This window comes from Solea solea, chromosome 7, assembly GCF_958295425.1.
Source record: "Solea solea chromosome 7, fSolSol10.1, whole genome shotgun sequence".
NCBI classification, from domain to species: Eukaryota; Metazoa; Chordata; class Actinopteri; order Pleuronectiformes; family Soleidae; genus Solea; species Solea solea.
In genome coordinates this window covers 19118430-19139226 of record NC_081140.1, presented here as the reverse complement: position 1 = coordinate 19139226, position 20797 = coordinate 19118430, and the positions used below count along the sequence as shown (strand labels likewise).

The following is a 20797-nucleotide window of genomic DNA, read 5'->3' as shown; positions in this document are numbered from 1 at the left end:
AGATGCCATTGTTACCATGGATACTGCTGTTCTCACAATGGACCAGGAATGTGTCACATTTCAGACACATTCTTTAAAAGTGGCTGACCATTCACAGCTGACTGGCCTGTTATGGAGGCTCTTCAACAGTTTAAAATGTAACAAAATATATGGAACAAAAGTTCAAAATCTTATGGACCAACTTCAATCCAGAACAGTCTTCATCTTTTCATCACATTGTCATTAACCTGCGCTGTGTGACTTCCTTCCTGTCTCCACTGTACTTCACCACATTCGTCTTCGGGGACGAGATGAAGTTACATTTCTGTGAACAGCTGTCCTCAGAGCTGTCCTCCTCAGACACTGCTGAATCAGCAGTTTAGACTAAATGAGATACAGATGCGGCATGGGTAACTGACCTCGAAGCAACTTCAGAATTATTTAAATGGTGTAAAATGTGGGGCGGCGTCCTGGAGCCTCACAGAGCTCACGTGTTATATTTTTGTGCTGGTGCCCACACATTGTCCCTCAGTGTCTCTGCCTGCAGGCAAACTTATATAACCTGCTGTTATTATTTCTGGATTTAATGGAAGGGTCCATACTCTGTGTCTTGAATGTTAAACACCTGACTTTATACCTTGAAGAAAAATAACCATATTCTTGATCGCTTGACTCCACATGCTGAAAGAAACAGTCTTTTCTTTTGAACGCAGTTGACACTTGACCTTTTCCATGAAGAATGCTTTCTCTTCATTTTTGTCCTATTAGCTATTTCATATATTTTGTCATAATCGTCTCATGAGGACAGGTCAACCTTGGATAATCACTCTTGGTGGATCAGTTTTTACCCATGAGGACAAGACGTCACGGGGGTGGCTGATGGGACTTTGGAGCCAATAAAGTTCTTTTATTATCAGCCGCTCAACTTTCATCAATCATCCACTCTTGATGAGTCTTCACTGGAAACACAAACAGCCGCTGCTGATCTATAATCAGCGTGACATAAAAACACTTTCTTTGTCTGTCTGAGCTCTTCGCTCCTCCACCGAGGTTACGTTTTCATTGGCGTGGGTCGGCTCAACCCGTTTTCTTTGCTTTTCCATTAGAGATAGTACCCAGGACTTTTTTATTACCTGCTCAAGCTGAGCTGAGACCAAAATGTGACGTCGTCAGACTGCTGGCCACTGATTGTTCAGAGAGTGTTGTCACTGGAAGAGTTGTGGGTGCGACGTCCACATTTTTTAAAATCTCAGTATTTAACAGAGGAGTCTGGTGTATTTAGTGACGGCACTGCCAAAAGCCGGCAATCATGAGCCCAGTCACAACTCATTCAGCTCAGTGATTGTGTCAGATGGAGTCTGTGCTCCGGTCATGCAGGAAGTACTGAAATAATCTTTTTAATTAACAGATTCTAATGATTCAGTACACTGAAAAATAACTGATTATCTAGTCACTACTGTGTATCGCGTATAAAACGACATGGAAAAGCTTCGTTCGTTTTTTATAAAGGATATCATTTTTTTGTGATGGATAGGTGATCACCTGAGTATGTTCCCACTAAATTTTAGTAGAATCTACCCACTGATGATGTCCTAAAAATATCACCTTTTCAAAAAATCCTCTTCACTTATGGGCAAAAATAAAAAAAATAAAAAACACACATCAGATTTGAATGAATGAATGATGTATTTGGTGGCAACTTAGATTTAACATTGGAAGTCAGATTTAGCTCAGAGTTTTTGGGGTTTTTTTGTTGGCAAAGAGTCGGACTGAGACATTCTGTTGGCATAGACTCTGAATCTTAACAAGTGGTTTGCAGAGTTTTTCTTAAGGGATTGGTATTTTGTGTATGTAGATTGAAATTCTTCCAGGTCACAGTTCAGTAGCAATTGGACTAGAAGCTTTTCTTGAAACATCTTTTTAGACTTAAAACTTTTACGTTCAATTTAAAATAACCAAACGTGTTTGTGACCCCTGTTGTGAATTATGATGATAGTTCTGAGAAACAAGTGTGAACAATTTTGGAGTTTGAAGAAGTTGTGTTTGTGGCAGCAGCAGTTTGTTAGTTTTGCATAACTATTTGCATGCACACATACATAGTATCACATAGTGATAAAGTGTGAGCAGGAAGTGAGTGATGAGCCGTCTGAATTGTTGTTATTTTTGAACGGACTGACTGTTCTCACTGTTTCCTCCTGCAGACATCCATCAGCTCACTATCTATACGGCCATTAGTCATCAGACTCGCCACTTTCCACCTTGATCGCAGGTCAAGGCTTAGGGCTGTGTCCACGTCTGATTGGATAATAGCTTCTGCTCCTGGTTCCTGTTTGTGTTTTGTGACACTGAAAAGTCGACCTTCACATAATGTTTTAGTGCAGCTAAAACATGCTCACTGTCTCATGGGGTCTGATGCTGCCTTGATTAAGTTTTTTGTCACAACATGGTTGGCAATTTTATGGCCACGGCACGAGATAAAATGTAGATGTAATGCCAAGAAAAATCAGTCAGTAGGGAAATCTTTTCTACCATAATTAAACGATTTAATGGATTTAAAGTCTGTTTGACGAAAATATTACACATATTAGCTAACCAACCACTAAAAAGGGTTAGGGTTTCTGGAAATGTCAATAATCTCAATTTGTGGAAACTTGACAGAAACTCTCAACTTATGATGTCATGGATATGACACTGGGCAGGAGGCGTTCACATGGATCACACACACCAATTAGTGATGGTAAATTTGACCCCTGCCTTTAACCCACCCTTATTACACACCAGAAACAGCAATGGGGGATTGGGTGCCTTGCTCAGGGGCACCCAATCTGTCTGTCTGCCTGTTAATCGCATGACAATCCAAAGGTTGGCTTGACAGGCTTCAAACTTGGCATGTGAAGTTTCACACACCATTTGATGTTGCAAGAGATATTGGTAGATATGTGACAGATATGTAACCCCAGTAAATTGAATTTGTTGCTCTGGTATGGGATTTGGTTGGTCCCCCATTTGTTACCCCCGTCGGCATGCTGTTGCTATTTCCTCTTCCAGCCACCAGACTGTATTGTCAACTAATCAGCTGCTGTCCCTTACCTTGACCCAATCAAATGCAACTTCCTCCTGCATTGAAAAGAGCTCCGGTAGCTGACAACCAAGGTAACGCCCTCTGGCAGGAGACTATGCTGTTCACCTCTATAGACGTCTGATGTACACGTAAATCAGGCAATATGTCACACAACTGGTCTTGTCGCAGGCTGTTTTGATCATAAAAGTAAGGCTTGTAGATGCATATTTAATAAAAATTTGCAGTTACAAGCCAAGTTCCCTTTCCAATTAGCTACGGGCTGCCGAAACAGTCTGAGTCAGGGGACTTCAGGGTAACGGGAGAACATTTTACTAGATCCCCACAGATCCAGAGAGACGGCGTAGGTCTCCTACAGCGAGTAGAAGAAGACCGAACAATGGGAAGCCAGTAAGCAACAGATTTCGTGGTTAACGCTCGGTAAATAATGGACTCGGTTTTACTGACCTACAAGTCTGTATAGACAGCAATTATTTACAGTACACTGGCCCATTGCGAATGCTAACGTTATGCTAACGCGACACACACCCATCCAGTGACAACAACGCTATCTTTAGCCGGTAGACTCCAGAGTTTAATGTTTGTCACAAAGCCAGATATTGTCCATTTGTTTCCCTCCAGGCTCTTGTAAACTCTCTGGAGTAAGATGAAGGGAAGCTAATCAGGGAGTCGAAGATGTCAGGATACTGTAGGTCTGGAATAATGTCCTGTTCCTAAACACGCCTGAGCATTATAAGATCAGAGATATTCAGTCTGTCAGGTTTTGCCATACATCAGTCAATCTCCGTGGATGTAAACTGGACACCAGTCCTACCAACTAGGCTACCAACATGGCGGGTTCATGGGGACCATGTCATGTGACGTTTGGAGCTCTATAAACCCTTTTTCCCTTCGGAAAGTGGTGAATTCATGGCATTCATGAAGTGTGGATTTGGAGGTGTAACGTCCTAAACACTGCAACGGGCTCCTAGAGTCTGGTTGTGACACAGATGGATATTTGCTTATAGTACAAATTGACAGATTTTATAAGGTGAGTCTCTAAGTGGCTTTCTTTCTCAACATTCTGCACGTACTTCACCTCCACTGTTATGGTGGTCTGGATGTTGTGACTGGACCACGCCCCCAGTGGCATGTAGAGAGACCTGTCACACTATCGCTGTCCTTTCCGCTCCCATTGTTTGGGTCCCGGAGCTTCCGTGATGCCCTGAGACCCTCTTGAAGAAAAACAGGTTGTGTGTGAGTGCCACTGGGCTCCACGTGGGTTTCCTGAGCCTGCCGCCGGGGCTGCTGGGTATTTATGGAACCAACGTTGTTGAATCACTTCCCACTTGGCTCTGCACGCTGAGCACCAGTGTGTGTTTTCCTCTTTGTGTGTGTATATGTTTGTGTGTGTGTGTGTGTGTGTGTGCGTGTGCCTATTTCTGGCTGTCGCAGTGTGGCCTGAGCTGGTGAGACTGGAAACTAAAAACATGAACAACATCCGCTCACACACGCACACACAGACACGCGTGCGTTCAAAGTCAAAACTTCTGTCATTTGTGACAAAACTGTTTCCAGGGAACCTCGTGATAGACTGAAATCTCGGTTGGTTCAAGGTTCATTTGTTTGTTTTTACTCACACTTAAGTAATTGCTGAATTAATCCTTTCATTGATTGAATGCCTATACATCACTAACCGTTTTGAACGTTTCAGTTGTGACCTTTTCTCGCTTCATAAACAGATATTCATTCAGTTTATTTATTTGGCCCTTGAGAAAAACTATTGTCAAACAACTGCACTTTATAAAAACCTGAGCTGTCCCTTAAATCAGCTCACAAAAACACGTCTCCCACTGATGGTTTCCCTCAAATCCTCCTTATCGCTGTATGGAAATGCTTAAAGTGTCAGTTTGTTTGCGTTTGAGTCATAAAGACTTTTCCTGTGAATCATTGACACAACCACCGTTGCTCCGCCTGTGCCATTAATGTTTGACGATTTTATGTCTTAATGTTTTATGTCGCTGGGAACATGTGGGTGTTGGGGTGTGGCCCAGCATCTGTGCTGTTGCCATGGTTACCTCCAGGTTGGCACACCTCGACCTCTGAACAAAGGTTGAACTGTGGACCTTCATAATTCATTAAACACCTGGCTGCAAATCGGAGAGCGGCGTTTCCTGTTCCCTGGGACACTTTGGTTTCGGATCCTTGATCCTTGTTTCAAGGGGACAATGACATTTTCAAGAGTCCTTCGCTCTGAGCCCTCAGTGTTGTCACAGCGAATCAGATACAAGCCTTTTCTGTTGCCATGGCATCAGGACAGGTTTGTGGTTAAAGCTGCTGGACTTTGAGGAAATTATTATATGTATTTATCCTCTGAGATCAAAAGTAATAATCTAATAATAATAATAAAAAAGTGTGATAATCTATTTCATTTTGTATAAAAACCCAGAATGCGTTAAAAAAATCTTGGTCACATTTTGTTATTTACTACATATCGTCATAGTTTATAAGAGAAAGAAAGAGGGAAAGATTTAATTTATGTTGATTTGAGATTATTTTTAGTGTGTGTTTTTTAATTCATGCAGTTTGAATGTCTCTGAACCTCAAGGATAGACTCTTATTATACTTAATGCACTTACATTTATTTCATAGTTTTGTTTAAATAAGTTTTTAGTCATGAATTATATTAGAATACTTCAAATATTTGTTCTAATGTTATTATAATATTTTTCGATGCTTACATAATGCATTCAGGATTTTTTTTTTTATTTTGTTTTAATTATTTTTCTCTTTTTACTTTTTTTTTTTTATTACAAAATGTGGAACCTTAACAAACCTGTGGTGTGTTCAGGTCACATATGGATAAAAATGATTGTGTTTAATTCTCCACAGTTGCTGAAGTTTTTCTGTCTCTGGTGTCGGTCAACAGGCGTCCAATCATATGACAGCATAGCACATGTCTCACTGTGTCATTGGTTAAAAAAGGACAAACGTCACAGATTTTCCTCTGACTCTTTAACTCTCTTCCCTCCTTAGATACCCACCTCCCTGTCCCCCCTCCCCCACCTCCATCATGCCTGTCCTCAAGAACCTCCCAGTGCGTCTGAAAGGCGGCGGTCCGACTCTCGAAAACGCTTGGATTCTCCGCAGGATGAGCCTCAACATCACCCCACACCATCACCACCACAACCCCTTCGACGACGACGGCATCCGTGACAATGGTGGCCACGACAACCATTGGTCCCCCGGCAGCTCGCTTCTGGATGGCGACGTGCCGAGAGACCGCAACCCGTTTGAGGACGAAGAGGACGAGAACGAGGCCAATGAGGGGAAAAAGGGAAGCGGTGGTGGAGGCAGTGGCTCAGCGAAGGGCTCCTTCAAGTTCAAGTCACCGCTGAAGAGTCTGGGAAAGCTGGGGAAGTCACTGAGGTCGTCAGCGCGAAGCAAAGGAAATACCACTCCATCCCCACAGGGGACAGTGCAGGGATCGCCTTCACCCGGAGAGAAGAAGAAGAGAGGGAGGCGGAGCTCGGAAGGAAGTTTGCTCAGGTACTTTTGAGTTTGGGTGGGAGTGGCCAGAGCTGGGATCGCAGATTTGACCTTTCTGTCTTCACATCCCTCCAGGTTTGCAGGGAAATATCGCGACACCCTCAGCTCCTACAAAGAGTCGTTCAATGGTGAGCTGAACTGTACGGAAAGTGAGTGCGACTCCACCAGCCGCCGTGTGTCCTTCATGAAGATGGTCGGCCGGGGGAAGCTGAAGAAGGAGTCGATGGCTGACCGCACATCGCAGGGTACCGAGGACCCGTCTGTACACGAGGTGGTGGTGGTGGAGGAGGTGAAGCCCAGGGAGCCACTGTCGGGTAAGAAAAGCATGGCAGCGATTCCACAAGGCATGGACTGTTTTAAGGATGTAGAGCAGGGGTCACCAACCTTTTTGAGACCGAGAGCTACCTGAAGGGTAGAGAATAATATGGAGGGCTACCATATTAACATTTTATGCAGTTTACCATTTAAATGATAAATATTATGCATTCAATTGCATACACATTAATTCCAGTGCTTACTCCTCATGATTATCACAGTTTTTATAAACAATATCAAGGACATTTTACTCAGTGATCATATAGATACATACAAGTGAGGTGAAGTGAAATGAGCCCGCGGGCACCTCGTTGGCTGCTCGCGGGCTACCAGGTGCCCGTGGGCACCACGTTGGTGACCACTGATGTAGAGTTTAGTGTTTGGCATCTCTACTCAATTTGACTTCATCACGCTCTGCAAGAATACGCCAGGTCAGTGAGACTCACACTAGAGCCCTATTTGGATGGGGTTAGTTTTACATGGGGAGGTGAGGAAAAGTTATTATTACCAGAGCTTCTCAGTCATGTTAGTCCTGTTCGAATGTGCCATGTCAATAATCATTACCGGACGATGTCAGTAAAGATTAGGTAAAAAGGTCAGGAAACATGGTACCCCAGGTGATACTAATCTCGTGCGAATATTACATGTCATGAATAGAGCAGCAAATAAGTCTTCCATCCAATCCTGTTTACAAGTAGTTTTCCATGGTTCATCGAGCATGGATGAAGCGCTTGAAGAAGCGACAGGAGGTGATGGTGGTGCGTAAATCCATTCACCCCTTCCACTTGTAATAGTTTGACTGAGATTTCTTGTCCAGTGTGAAATTATTATTAAAGATGTCCTGTGGTAAAATGACATGACTCCATCTACCCATGTAAAACCAATCCTTTAGACCCCATTAGTGGTGTCACTGATAAGAGGTCTTATCTTGAGTTTTCTGCTGTAAACATTGATCAGAGCTGCAGTTTTATTTTCCACTACAGCGTATGTGATGTCACTGCTTGCATGTGTCTACAAATCAGACAGCAACAAACATAGCATCAGTGGGCGAGGTTATGTTTAAGCTATAGTTGTGTCTGTGTTCCAGGGCCACAACATGTTAGTGTTATTATTAGTATTGTCTTTTTTTTTTTGGTGACAAAACTAGTTTTTTATGTGAAACCTTTGTGTTGCTTAAGTTCAAATATTTGATGAAACGTCTCAAAAGCCACTCAGTGTTAAGATTCTCCCAATGACGAAGGTGAAGTCTGTGTGTGTTCGTACCCTGAGTGAGAGGCGGGGCAGAAGATGAGGAAAGGAAGTTGGACTTCTACCTCCAAACATCTGAAAATATGCGTCACTCTTGCGCTTTACAATAAAAGCAGTTAGCTTAGCATTAAGCCTTAGCAGAGGAGTTGGTGTCCTCTTTACTCGTGTGACTAACAAGACTTGATTTGGTTTTAATGTCGTTGCAGTCGAGAACGAGAAAGAGAGATTAGTTTCATGGTGTGACCTCACTGAGTTAAACTGAGATGCTGAGACTCTTCAGGAGTTTTCACAAGAACATTGGAATGCGTTTGGGAAGTGTGTGTGTGATGAAGTATTGGGCCAGTCCTGGAAATTTTTGAAGGGCCTCTATTGTTTACTGCAGCCTGTTTACTCCTGCTTTTTTTTTTTTTTTTTAATGAATGATTAATCTCGTGTGTGTTTTTGTGTCTGCATTTTCTGTTCCTTGTTTACATGTTTAATGTCTTAACTTTGGGTTAGGAGCATGTTTGCACTTCACTAGCAATTGCACTAACAATCATAAGATCGATCAAAATAATCAGTAAATAATAAAATATGAAACTTTGATTGACTTAGAAGTTTCGATTGCCTGATATAAGTTCACATGTATAAATTCAGTCCTTGTTTTTCCACCAGCTCTTACTCTTGACAGTACACACCAAGTAAATCTGACGACAGTAAACCCACCACTAAAATAAAACATGATGCTGGCTGATCCGCCCATAAGGGACACTGCAGGAAGTAAAACAAACGCACCCTCTGTGATGGCTGTCAATGTCATAACTTAAGATTTCACAAACATGACGTGAAGTGATGACAGGATGAAGTCTAAATGAAAGAAGAGAAACCAGTGAGTGTTTACGTGAAGGTCTGCTTGATGATACATGATACACACAGTGATACACACAGTGAACCTCAGTGTGTCTTGATCACGTCAAAACTTGTTTTCAGAATATCTCCATATCAGCAGATCAGGTTCTGATCTGTGTTTTGATGGATCTGTGTGTGTGTGTGTGTGTGTGTGTGTGTGTGTGTGTTTACACGGTACATAGCAGTGATGCAGGTACCAACAACCCCGGCTCCCTTTCCTCTGTTTGGCAATGAAACAAGGAACACACACACACACACACACACACACACACACACACACACACACACACACACACACACACGTAAACGGGTACACATGAACCTTTGACATAAAGACATAAAGATGTCATTGTCTGAAAACAACAAACCCTGTAAATGGCTGCAAATGACATGTCAAAGAAAGTGACACCCGCAAACAAACCAAAATAAACAACAATACACAAGGAGTTAATTTGTATATTGTGTACAAAACAACAGTAGCAAGAACATTTACATGGTCAGTCAGTACGTTTATATGCACAGTTTAATCAAACTAAGGCCATAGTCTGACTAAACTTGCAGAGTCTGTGTATACATGCGGAGGAGAAAAATTGATTTATTGGCTGTGAGGTCTGACTATAACGTCTATAAGCAAGGTTCGTATTGAATCAGTTTCCTGCTGTGGTTCTGTATGTTTTGTACCTGCTGTACATGTTATTCATAAATGAGTTTGGGCATGGCTCTTGTGGTGTGTGCTTTGTTGTCCGAACAAAGACGGCATACTGCAGTCTATACGTCGTCATCTACTTCTGGGTCAAAGACGGGGGAGGAAATTTTGGCGCATGTGCAGAATGCCAAGTCCAACTCCAGTCCAACTAAGCGTATGCAGGAGTAATCAGACTATGAAGCACATTATCCAGATACGTTAGTCCGATTAAGACTACCTTGATTTTAGAGGGACTTTTAACATGCATGTAAACACACTGCGTCTTCAAACAACAGCAACAACCAACAAACAAACAAAACAAAAACACCTGAACTGTAAAAACTTTGTTTTAAAAACCAAATGTGTCCTCATCTCACTAATAAAAGATTCTCCTTGTGTTAAATGTCCTGACAGATTCAGTCACTGGTCAGTTTAAACATCACGACACTGAAGCTTGTTAACTGGTCACAGAGAAAATCAGCATTTTCAGCTCATAATGACTCAGGAGTTGCTGCTCTACTGCTGCCTCGTTTGGTCATTCATGTCACTTCTATCAATCCTCAAAATGAATTTCAAACACTGAAGTCACAGAATCATAGAGTTTTGAACAACTGAGCTGTTAAAGTGTTGAAAAAGAAATCTCAAACAGAGGGATAAAGAAGTGAACACGTTTCTAAGATATTGTAGTTTTAAGCTGACATGGATTGTAATAAGTGAGCCTTTTTAAGTGGCTAAAATCTGTTCATCTCTGTGTCTCCTCTGGCAGTCATGCCTCCATGTCTCACTGCCTAGTCAGAGGTGACTGTCGGTGCCTAATACAAACACACTTCAAAAAATCCCTTTGGTTCCCTTTAATCCCTTTAATGCCCTTGTCATAGTCAATTCAGGCGTGTCTGAACTCAGCTTGACTCGGACACTTTCTGCTGCTAATCATTTTCTTCATTCTACCTGCTCAGCTGAGCATGTAGTGCTGAGATAAACATCAGCTGCACACCTGGGCTGCAGGTAAACAACTTCAGTTGTGATGGTAAAGGTTAGGGTAAGGGGCTAGGGAATGCATTATGTCCACACAGAATGTAAAACCTGTGTGTGTGTGTGTGTGAAGATAAGCTCTCTGTCACATTTTTTTATGATTAATAGAGACGATAATAGGATCCGAACTCGCATTAATAAAGATGAACATCTAAATATCTGATCTACCTGAGCTCGCATCCAGAACATAAATAACTTTATCAATCCGATCAGTTTCTTGAGGCATCAGGTAGCGTCGACGATATAAACATCTGTTAAAACCTGAAGTAGGAAACTTAAAGGTGATTTAAAAATATGGATTTAGTTATTTATTTCAGAGGTGATGAAAATCCAGGTTGAGATTCAGGTTTGAGTTGCTGTCAGGACACATTTGGATCTTCAGTCTGTCTGAGTTTATGTTTAAGGTAAAGAAATGGACACACACACATACACACACACACACACAAACAGTGGAATTTACCCTTCACACATGCCTGAGTGTTTCATTAATCCATGGTCACATGACTCCGTGTCAGTTCAGCTCTGTGAGCTCCTGAAAGCCCCAAACACAGCAGTTCAGTTGTGCTCAGTGTCCTCCTCTCAGTCTCTGTGGTTGCTGCTGTAGTGTTGTTCAGTATTAGGTTGTTGGGATGGCACGATGCCACTTTTCGGTGTCCGATACCAATATCGATATCAAAAACTCAGTCATTTTAGACCTTAATTATCCAACCGTGTTACAAATATTCTTCTCCCGTAAAGAAGAAATAACCAGCTCACTACATGACTCAGCTAAAAGGCTGTTGCTGGTTTTTATTTACATTTTTTCAGTCTGTTCATAGTGAAGCCTGCGATATAGGATTTTATTTTGACCAGTATCGCACTGATACCGATACTGATACTGAGTATCGTATTGACTCTAGTTCAGTTGTGGTTGTTGGTTGATGGTTATTTTTCATGGGTTGCCGTTTGTTGTTTTCCAGTGTCGGTTTTAGTTCAGTGGTTGTGTTTCTTTTTGTTCAGTGTTGGCAAATTATCTTTATTTGATTTTTCCTTTCTGACACTGATGTTTCTTTACAGTGTTTTACAGCTTACATGTAACATGAAACATTTAGGAGTACATAACACAAATAAGTCATACACAGTGACAGTGACCCTCAACTCACTTTCTTCCATTCTTATACTGTATTAAGTTCAGTGGTTGATGTAGTGTGACAGTGGGGGCTTGTATGGGTGGATCAGGGTTAGAGTGGCTATGTGGTGGATCATTTTTGATTAACTATAGTCTTGATCTGTACAAATCTTATTCTACAGACTGAAGAGAACATCTTTGTTTCCCACACATCTGGACAAATATCACACAGTTTTCAAATTAAAATGATAACGATGATGTAAAAATTCCCATTCTCTCTGATATCGCAAATCATATCGCAATCGCAATTCCTGTCAAAATAATCGCAATTAGATATTTATTCAAAATCGTTCAGCCCTAATGGAAACACGGCTTTTCTCAGGGAGATTGTCCACTCCACTCCCAGATGCCGTGAACAAACACAATAAAAATCCAGTTGGTTTTTATTGTCGAATATCATATTCATTTGAACGCGTACAGTGTAATACAAGAGGAGAGACGTGCATGATACAGCTGTGTCTGCAGGGAAACACCTGCTCATTATTCTGCTGGGAGAGGAAGAACAACCAGGATAAATCCCTCAGAGGAAGTTTAGAGTTCCTCAACCAACATTGAAGCCATCAGTCGACCGAAGCACTGCTCTCATCGGTCACACATTCACTCATGTGAAGTGAGTTTCTCGACTCATCAGTTGATCGATTCATAAAGTTGAGCCGTGACATGTTTTTCAGCATAAATAAAACAACAGAGACCTCGTTGCTCGTTACGTGAGACATGACAACTGAGAGGTGATGGACCGCCTCCTTATTTTAAACAAAATAATCCTCAAGGTCCAGCAACGATGAGTCGGAACGGTTGTCAACGCTCGGGTTCAGGTGCGACACGGCGGAGTTGCGTGTCTGCAGGAGAAGCAGGTCACCTGCAACAACACGAGAAAAATGTGGAGATGGAGTTTAGATTACAGTCTACCCACACACACACACACACACACACACACACACACACACACTGAGGAACAGCTTTTCCTTCTGTGTCCCAGGTGAATATGAGGAGGCAGAATCTGACTCAGCAGATTTGGCTCCTTCAGTTTCATGCTGACTCACTGTTAAAAAAAAAAAAAAAAAAAAAAAGTCAGTGCAACGTTTATGTTTCCCTGTCGAGTTGATGGAGAACAAACACTGAGCTCAACATTGGACTCACACACTGGACATGGACATGTCCCAAGGTGAAGACACAGCTGTCTGCTGGTGCAGGATGTTTCACGGATTTAGACAATTTTGCTGTGTGCGTTATTTTTGCTATGAAACGCACACGTCTTACACAAAAAAATTTTTTTTATGACAAAAATAAGTGTGCGGTGTTCCAGGGCTAATGAATGTGAGGGGTTCAAGGACTAACTGAACCGTGGGGCATTCAGGGACTGATAATAATCCTCAGACTGAGTGTGGACAGAGATTAGACCTGTCTGGTGTAAAGTGAAGTAGTCCACAAAATAACGACAATAAAGGCTATTCTATTCTATTCTATTCTAAGTATCATCAGACACCCCTAGTGGTTACCTGTGAAACTGTAGCTCAGATTAAATCCACTGAGGTGAGGGTCATGGTTCAGTGGCACAGAGGGTGGTGGTGGTGGTGGGCGGAGTGTTATGGGTGTTAAGGGGAAATGGGTGGAGGTGGGCGGGGCTTCATCCACCCACCTGGAGCAGATTTACTCTGAAGACTGAAATAGAACAATGAGAGCTATGTTGTGTGTGTTACAGCTGTGTTTGACAAGCTCCTGTGTCGTCTGGTTTAAAGGTGCCTAACCTGCTGATATGTAACCTTACATTGGCCACAACTCGTGTGTGTGTGTGTGTACGTATGTTTGAGGTCGGAGCATTGATGTCAAACCATAAACCAAACACTCTGAACACGTTATATCTATATATGTGTATATATGTATATGTGTGTGTGTATATATGTATGTATATGTGTATATGCATATATGTATATGTATATATGTATGTGTGCATATATGTATATGTATATATGTATGTGTGTATATATGTATATATATGTATATGTGTATATGCATATATATGTATATACTGTATATGTATATATGCATATATATGTATGTTTACTATGTAGGCTACGTTGTGTGTGTGTGTGTGTGTTTGTTTTATTACATAAAAGTGTTGTTGATTATTGATTGCTCAATCCACTGAAGCAGGAAAAAGTTGGCCCCCAGTGATTCACACAAATCTGACCTGGGTTAAAAAACAAGACAGTGGAGGAGACGGAGGACAAGGATGAGGACAACTGTCAGTTGACTCACTTAGACCTGAACCTGAAGCTGTAACCTAAGATAAAGAGATGTTCCTGTTTGTGAGGATATGACGCCTTTAGAAGTTGATGTCTCACTCGTCCTCCTCAGTGCCAACACAGGAATACACACCCACTCCGGTGACACAGCAGAGGGCATCACTTCCTGTTAATGTGTATGTGTAACCCTAACACACTTATTTTGCCTTCTAATCAGAATCGACATCTAGATAAAAACATCATGATGTCAGCCTGAACATCACGTTCTTTCATTCCTCCAGTTAATCTGAATTTTTAAACAACTCTGTTTTTAAATGAAGCTTCTGTTGCTGTTTCTGAAGACAAAGATCCATAAATCATTCCGCAACGGCAAGTGCCAATACGTGACACCACTGTGACTTTGCAGTGAGGTCACACTCCAGTTTTGAAGTTCTAAGTATTTTTGTCCAGCTCTATGAAAGATTCTTAAAACCAAAATGAAGCATATTTGAAGTTTTGTTCACTTCCATGTCCATATAAGGAGTTGTGTATTATTCCCACATCAATTTACCAAGGGTGCACCTGCGACACTGCTCTGTGCCACGTGAGCACTAAGGGTTAAGAATATGTTGATTTCACATCACAATAACCAGACGTTGCCTCATCGATAAGTTCCCTCACTAAGTTTATTTTCTTGACTGCTGTGTTTGAAATCCCTCGCACAGATTTTCCTCAGTGAAACAAACTTTCCAAACAAGGCATCAGCAGAGCAGCCGCTCCTGAGTCCCTCTGACCTAAAAACACTGCTGGTCTCTATAGACTTACGTGTGGGAGCAATTTAGAAAGTGACCCAAGAACAATTTGTTTGTCACTCATTCTGGCCCTGTTTTGTCAGACGGGTGTGAATACGCTCAGACGAGATCATCACACTGCTGCTGTGACATCACCTGCTCATATTAGCCAACTGACAGTCACAGTCATCCTCCCTGAAATGCTGACCTCAGACCAGACCAGCCCCTCCCTCCAGGATCCTGCTGTCAACATAGGGAGGGATGTCTGTGCAGGGACAACTCTGCAGACACATTTCCGTCCCTGCAGAAATGTCTGCATGGTTGTCCCTGCACCAACAGAACAAAAAAAACATGTGTCTTAATGTTTTTTCTCATGTACTGTATTTTTCACCTTGTGTCCTTTCCTTATTATGTAATGAAGACGTTGTGTCCTCATTTCCTTATGTCCTTGTGTCTTCACATCCTTTTTTATAATATGAATAAGTCCTTGTGTCCTCATGCCCTTCTGTCTTTACACCCTAGTGTCTTCACGTTATGTCCGCGTGTCTTCTAAACCCACTGTGTCCTCATGTTCATATTTCTTTTTCTTGTCACATACTCATGCTCTTGTGTCCTCAAATCCTTACGTTTTACGTGTTATGTCCTCATGTCCTCATGTCCCTATGTGTGGAGTGGGTGAGGAAACTGGGTCACTGTGAGGCCACAGTGCTAACCACTGTTCCACCGTGTCCTCATGAGTGTGCGAGCGAATAGGTGTGAACGGGTGAATAGCAAAAACTGTGTTGTAAAGCAGAAATGTGCTGTATGTAAATGCATAACATAAATGCAGACAATTATTGGTGTCCTTGTGTCTTCACATCCTATAATGTCCTTACTAATCATATCCTTGTGTTCTCATGTCCTTGTGTCTTTGGGTCCTTCAGTCCTGGAGATCCTGCAGCTGGTGAAAAAGCGGGACCTGCTTCTTGCTGACTCCCACATCCTGGAACTGGAGCAAGAGTGCAACGAGTCTGCTGCGGCCGAGCGCGGTGCTGTGACACAACCCGAGGACACCACCAGCCCGAGCGTCAAAGACGGTGGGCGGAGGAAGGCGAAGGATGTAGAGCTACTATACGAGGAGCTGCAGAAAGAGCTGTGGGCCGTGGTCAGGGAGTCCCTGCGGTCCCCCACAGCTGGGCCCAACTTGGGCCTGGTGGTTCAGGTAAGGGCCACTGCTGCCATGGTTACAGCGACATGACAGGCAACGGTGCTGACCACAGCTGTGTGTGTGTGTGTGTGTGTGTGTGTGTGCAGGTACTGCAGCAGGAGGAGCAGGCTGATAAAGACTGGGCCGTCAGTTTGGGTGCGGGCCCTGGGGGCCCGAGGCCTCGGCAGCTGAAGCAGAGGTGGAAAGAGGCAATTGAGGAGGCGGCTGACGGGTCGCTGCCTCAGAAAGCAGAGTTCACCGCCGGCGAGCTGGACGGCTACCTGAGTCGACTCAGAGCCCGTGTGGTGGAGGACCTGGGGGCTGCCAACAGAAACGTGGTGTCCATTTACCCAGAAGAGTACCAGGCCTTCCAGGTGGGACATCGCTGTTGCTATGGTTACGAGTTTTCCAGCCTCTATTACATAAAGTTCTAGAAAGGTTTCTGGTCCCATTTTATTGTGATACTTTTGTGGAACAACAGAAGCTGTGACTTCAGTAAACAGTGACTCAAAGGCCCATCACACATAGTTCAGGGGTTTTTCTGTTACGAAGCAAACATGTGACCTGTGTTTTCATGTTTGTTAAATGCAGATTAGTTCTGACTCTGAGCTAAAACACGATGCTTCTCTGACTTTGCTTAACATTTTAACCTTTGACCTGTCAGGTGTACGTGCAGAGTTACCACCAGGCGGTCGCCAGGCGACTGGAGGCCATAACTGACAACCAGCTGGAGGTCACAGACATCTACTCACTTCTGGACTGGCTGCATAACATCTACGACAGGTGCACAAACTGAACTAATTGCTGATGACATTTGTAAATTTGCATTGTTATGAATGAAATGTATTCATTTTTATGAGCGTAAATTGTGAGACTGAACAAACGGTGTGTTTTTCTGCGTCTGTGTTTTCATGTCAGGGATGTTCTGGGCACTGTGTGCATCACAAGTCCATTCAACCGCGCACAGCTCAGTCCTCTGCTGCCTTCAGACACAGTAGACAGACTGGAGCTGGACTGTCTCAATTCTGTCAGGGTGAGAGACACACACACACACACACACAAACTACTGACTAAGGACTGAGAGGACACTCACTGATCTTCTCCTGATTTTACCCCAGACCTTAAAGTGATGATTCAGATTTTTGGAAGGATGATTGTATGAGGTCAGCGGAGGCACCAGGAAAAACAAATTTTAGCCCTTTAACTAAAGGCTCGCCTATTAAAACATACAAACTGTCAGCTCAAGTCTATGATATCACTGCATTATCTCACTGGTGGACAGCCTTTTTCAACTGGTCACTGATGGTCGTGTCACTGTGTAAACTGAGCACTATCCCACACCAAAGTTCAGTAAGAAAATGTGCATTTTCTAGACACATAGACTCTTTAAACCCCTTTCATTTACTTCAGACTTCAGTATGCAAGAGTTAGTGGTTTACATAAACTTCCATTTCCTGTTTGAAAAGAGTAACAGTGAGATAAAGCATCTTATTATGATAAGCTGATGTAGATAGATAGGAAATTTCTCAGTCCAGTGGATGTGTGCAGTGCTATGTGTCACCACATTTATTCTGTGGTGTTTCGTTTGTTTATGACAGAGGGTTCTGTTTAAACTGGAGGTGCGTTTGTTTTGACGCCCGGCTTCTTCTTCCTCTGCAGGCAAAAGTGACTACAGAGCTCAGTCAGGTCCTGGACGAGGAGGAGAAGCGATGGATGGAGACACTGCACATCGAGGAGTATCACATCACTCTGGCCCAGACCGTCATCCAGGTAAGCCTGGGGCCACATGAGCAGCTTTCACCACGGCATCAGCATTGTAGCATCACACACACTGCACATGTATCCAGTGTGGATACCAGACTAACCCCGCCCCCTGCCCTGTTCCAGCCCCAGCTGCTGTGCTCAGAGTTTCCTGCCTGTTTAAATAAAGGTTATTGAATCAGAGTGCGGTAGTGTTATGTAAAGGTGGATTCCACTGCATCTTGTTCACTGATTGTTTTTTGAGTCCGACCTTCAACTGCAGCCAAAGTCAACACTGAGTACTTCCTGATCTCACTCTCTCTCTCTCTCTCTCTCTCTCTCTCCCTCCCTCTCTCACACACACACACACAGCTTGATAATGGCAGTGAATTTCACTGGAAGTAGCTGCTGCCCCCTGGTGGCAACTGCTGGGTCATGGTCATTCCTTTGTTCCTTTCATTGTCTCAAATATGCAGATCTGTTTGTCTCAAGTCCAAACTCTATTATCCTTATTTCTATATATCTTATTTCTGTACTTTGTTCTTTATGGCATTTCTATTTATTTTTTAAAATATGTTTTGAGCGTTGTCATGTGACATGAAACCTGCTGCTGTTTGTGTTTCAGAGGCTTCAGGTGGATCTGGAGCGTTCGGCCACTATAAACCGCAGTCTGGGCTCGAGAGTTGCTCAGTGCAGTCTCAATGGCCTCGCTGACTTCCTCTACAGGTACACACACACGCACACGTCTCATCAGGTGTTTTACATCCAGTGAAGATTTTAACGTTTCATTTTCCACCTCGGTGGACAATAAAGACGTATTATATTCTCGTCTTTTCTTTAGTTTCCAGCGTAAAGTGGAGATGTTCCATGAGGGGATGCAGAGCGGGATGTTCGGAGAAAACGATGACGGATACGTGTCCAAAACCATCGCCCTGGTCAACTGCTGTCCTCCGTTCAGGTACGACCTGCAGATCAGTGATCATGTTGTAGCAGACAAAAATAAAAGAAATGTCTATTTCATATATAAATCTTTGTCTATTGATCCTCATCTCCAAACCTGAATCTCAGCACCTAAATCATTAAAGGCTGCCTTGTGAGTTTGTTTTACTTGCACTAAGAACCAGCCTGACACACACACTGACTGCTAGTGGAGAAACAAGGAATAACTGATTTTAGCCACCTAAAAAATAAATTGGACACACTAAATTGACCATAGGAGTGAGTGTGAGAGTGAATAGTTGTTTGTCTCTATCTGTGTGTGGCCCTGCGATGGACTGGCGAACTATCCAGGGTGTACCCCGCCTATCGCCCGATGTAGCTGAGATTGGCACAGCACCCCCCGCGACCCTCTGGTGGAGGATAAAGCGGTAGATGATGACTGACCTTTAGTAATGGCTCTGTATGTATGTGTGTGCAGAGGTTTTGTGCAGCGCTGTGCTCAGTGTGATCCGTCAGTCAGCGAGGACTCTCTGCGCCGAGCCAACAAAGCTCTGGATCACATCGTTCAGCAAGGAGTCAGAGTTCTGTCAGAGCGGCTGTACCTGACCATCAGGGTACACACGCACACGCACACGCACACGCACAAACACACCTTCAAACATAGCCCATCAATTCAAACCTTCTGTGTGTGTGTGTGTGTGTGTCTCTCAGCCTTTCTTCGAGCGTCTTGTGAAGAGGAAGTGGCTCGGTAACACAGAACCGTATGAGCAGATTGAAGCTCTTGTCAAAGAGCATTTTAAGAAGTTCCACAGGATGGACAGTCCTCCATACCAGGTACATGCACACGAGTAATCGGGCACCTCAGCACTATGTGATCTAAAGGTCATCTGTTTGATCTTCTCTCTTTCCTTGTGTGTGTTTGTTGTCCTCAGTTGCTGGTGGGGGAGGTTCACCGCCGCGTTGTGATGGAGTACCTTCGCTCAGTCATGCGAGGCCGCATTATCTGCACCTCGATGAAGATGAGGAAGAAGATGGCTGGACGCCTCAGGGAGGAAGGCAAACAGATCAAAGTCCTGTTCAAAGACCTGGTCAGTTTTCAAGGTCAAAGGTCATGACAAGGCTTTTCACCACCATTTATTCATCCTCCATCGTGTCCTTTCCCCCCTCTCTTTTTCTCTCTCCCTGTGTCTGTCTCGCAGGAGTCTCCGTCCAGCTGGTTGGACAGTGCTCTGTCTCACATCTCGGAGATCATCCAGCTGGAGGACGTCCCCTCCATCCAGATGGAAGTCGGAGTTTTGGTCCAAGAGTTTCCAGATGTCAGGTATGATAAAGAAAACGTGATCATGAACCCAACACGATCGCGACACAGTGTAACTTTAATTAATGCCAATGTTACGTAGTTATTATCGCACGGATACATGATTGGTCCACAAACCAAAATGGTTCAGTTTTAATGATTTATTTGTTACATGGAGCAAAGAAACCAGGAAATAATCACATTCCAGAAGCTGAAAAATTAAAAACACAAATATTAAAGTGGAACGAAATTTCAACAGGAGATGATGTTGTCAAGAAAAAGTGTCAGAATGAGAGCTACAGGTCTGTAGTCAAGACGATTTAAAAATGATGTTCACCAGTGATGACGATGTTCTTCCTCAGGTGACAAAAAAGACCACGGTGAGGAAAAATGCTCAAATGAGGCTAAGTTTTAGCTTTAGTTAGTTAGTAGTAGTAGTAGTTAACTAGCTCACCGACATGAATTAATTTATTGAATAAACAGTATAACAACACATTCAAACAAATGCCTTCAAATGGAATTATTACCTGAAGCTAGCTAGCTAAATGAAGCTAGATGGCATGTGGGCTACACTGACTTGCCACAAAAATGGACATCATTTTTTAAAGCACCAGAAAAAAACATCATAACTCGGAACTTTCAGACAATTTTCACTTTATTAATATTTATTAATGACATATGGATTCATCCTATAAAA

General features: G+C 43.0%; 1 protein-coding gene across 3 annotated transcripts in view; it reads left to right on the top strand.

Annotated features, from left to right (window-relative positions):
- Nucleotides 1-20797, top strand: part of exoc3l2b (exocyst complex component 3-like 2b) — a 29413-nt gene that overhangs the window by 7584 nt on the left and 1032 nt on the right. For all 3 annotated transcript variants that reach the window (XM_058635036.1, XM_058635033.1, XM_058635034.1), the window contains exons 2-14: nucleotides 6074-6586; nucleotides 6662-6900; nucleotides 15862-16139; nucleotides 16232-16498; nucleotides 16789-16907; nucleotides 17043-17157; nucleotides 17784-17894; nucleotides 18490-18590; nucleotides 18706-18822; nucleotides 19282-19417; nucleotides 19515-19637; nucleotides 19736-19891; nucleotides 20003-20124. In XM_058635036.1, the coding sequence (XP_058491019.1) occupies nucleotides 6111-6586; nucleotides 6662-6900; nucleotides 15862-16139; nucleotides 16232-16498; nucleotides 16789-16907; nucleotides 17043-17157; nucleotides 17784-17894; nucleotides 18490-18590; nucleotides 18706-18822; nucleotides 19282-19417; nucleotides 19515-19637; nucleotides 19736-19891; nucleotides 20003-20124 (2360 nt within the window). In that variant the 5' untranslated portion in view covers nucleotides 6074-6110. The remainder of the gene's footprint in view (nucleotides 1-6073; nucleotides 6587-6661; nucleotides 6901-15861; nucleotides 16140-16231; nucleotides 16499-16788; nucleotides 16908-17042; nucleotides 17158-17783; nucleotides 17895-18489; nucleotides 18591-18705; nucleotides 18823-19281; nucleotides 19418-19514; nucleotides 19638-19735; nucleotides 19892-20002; nucleotides 20125-20797) is intronic.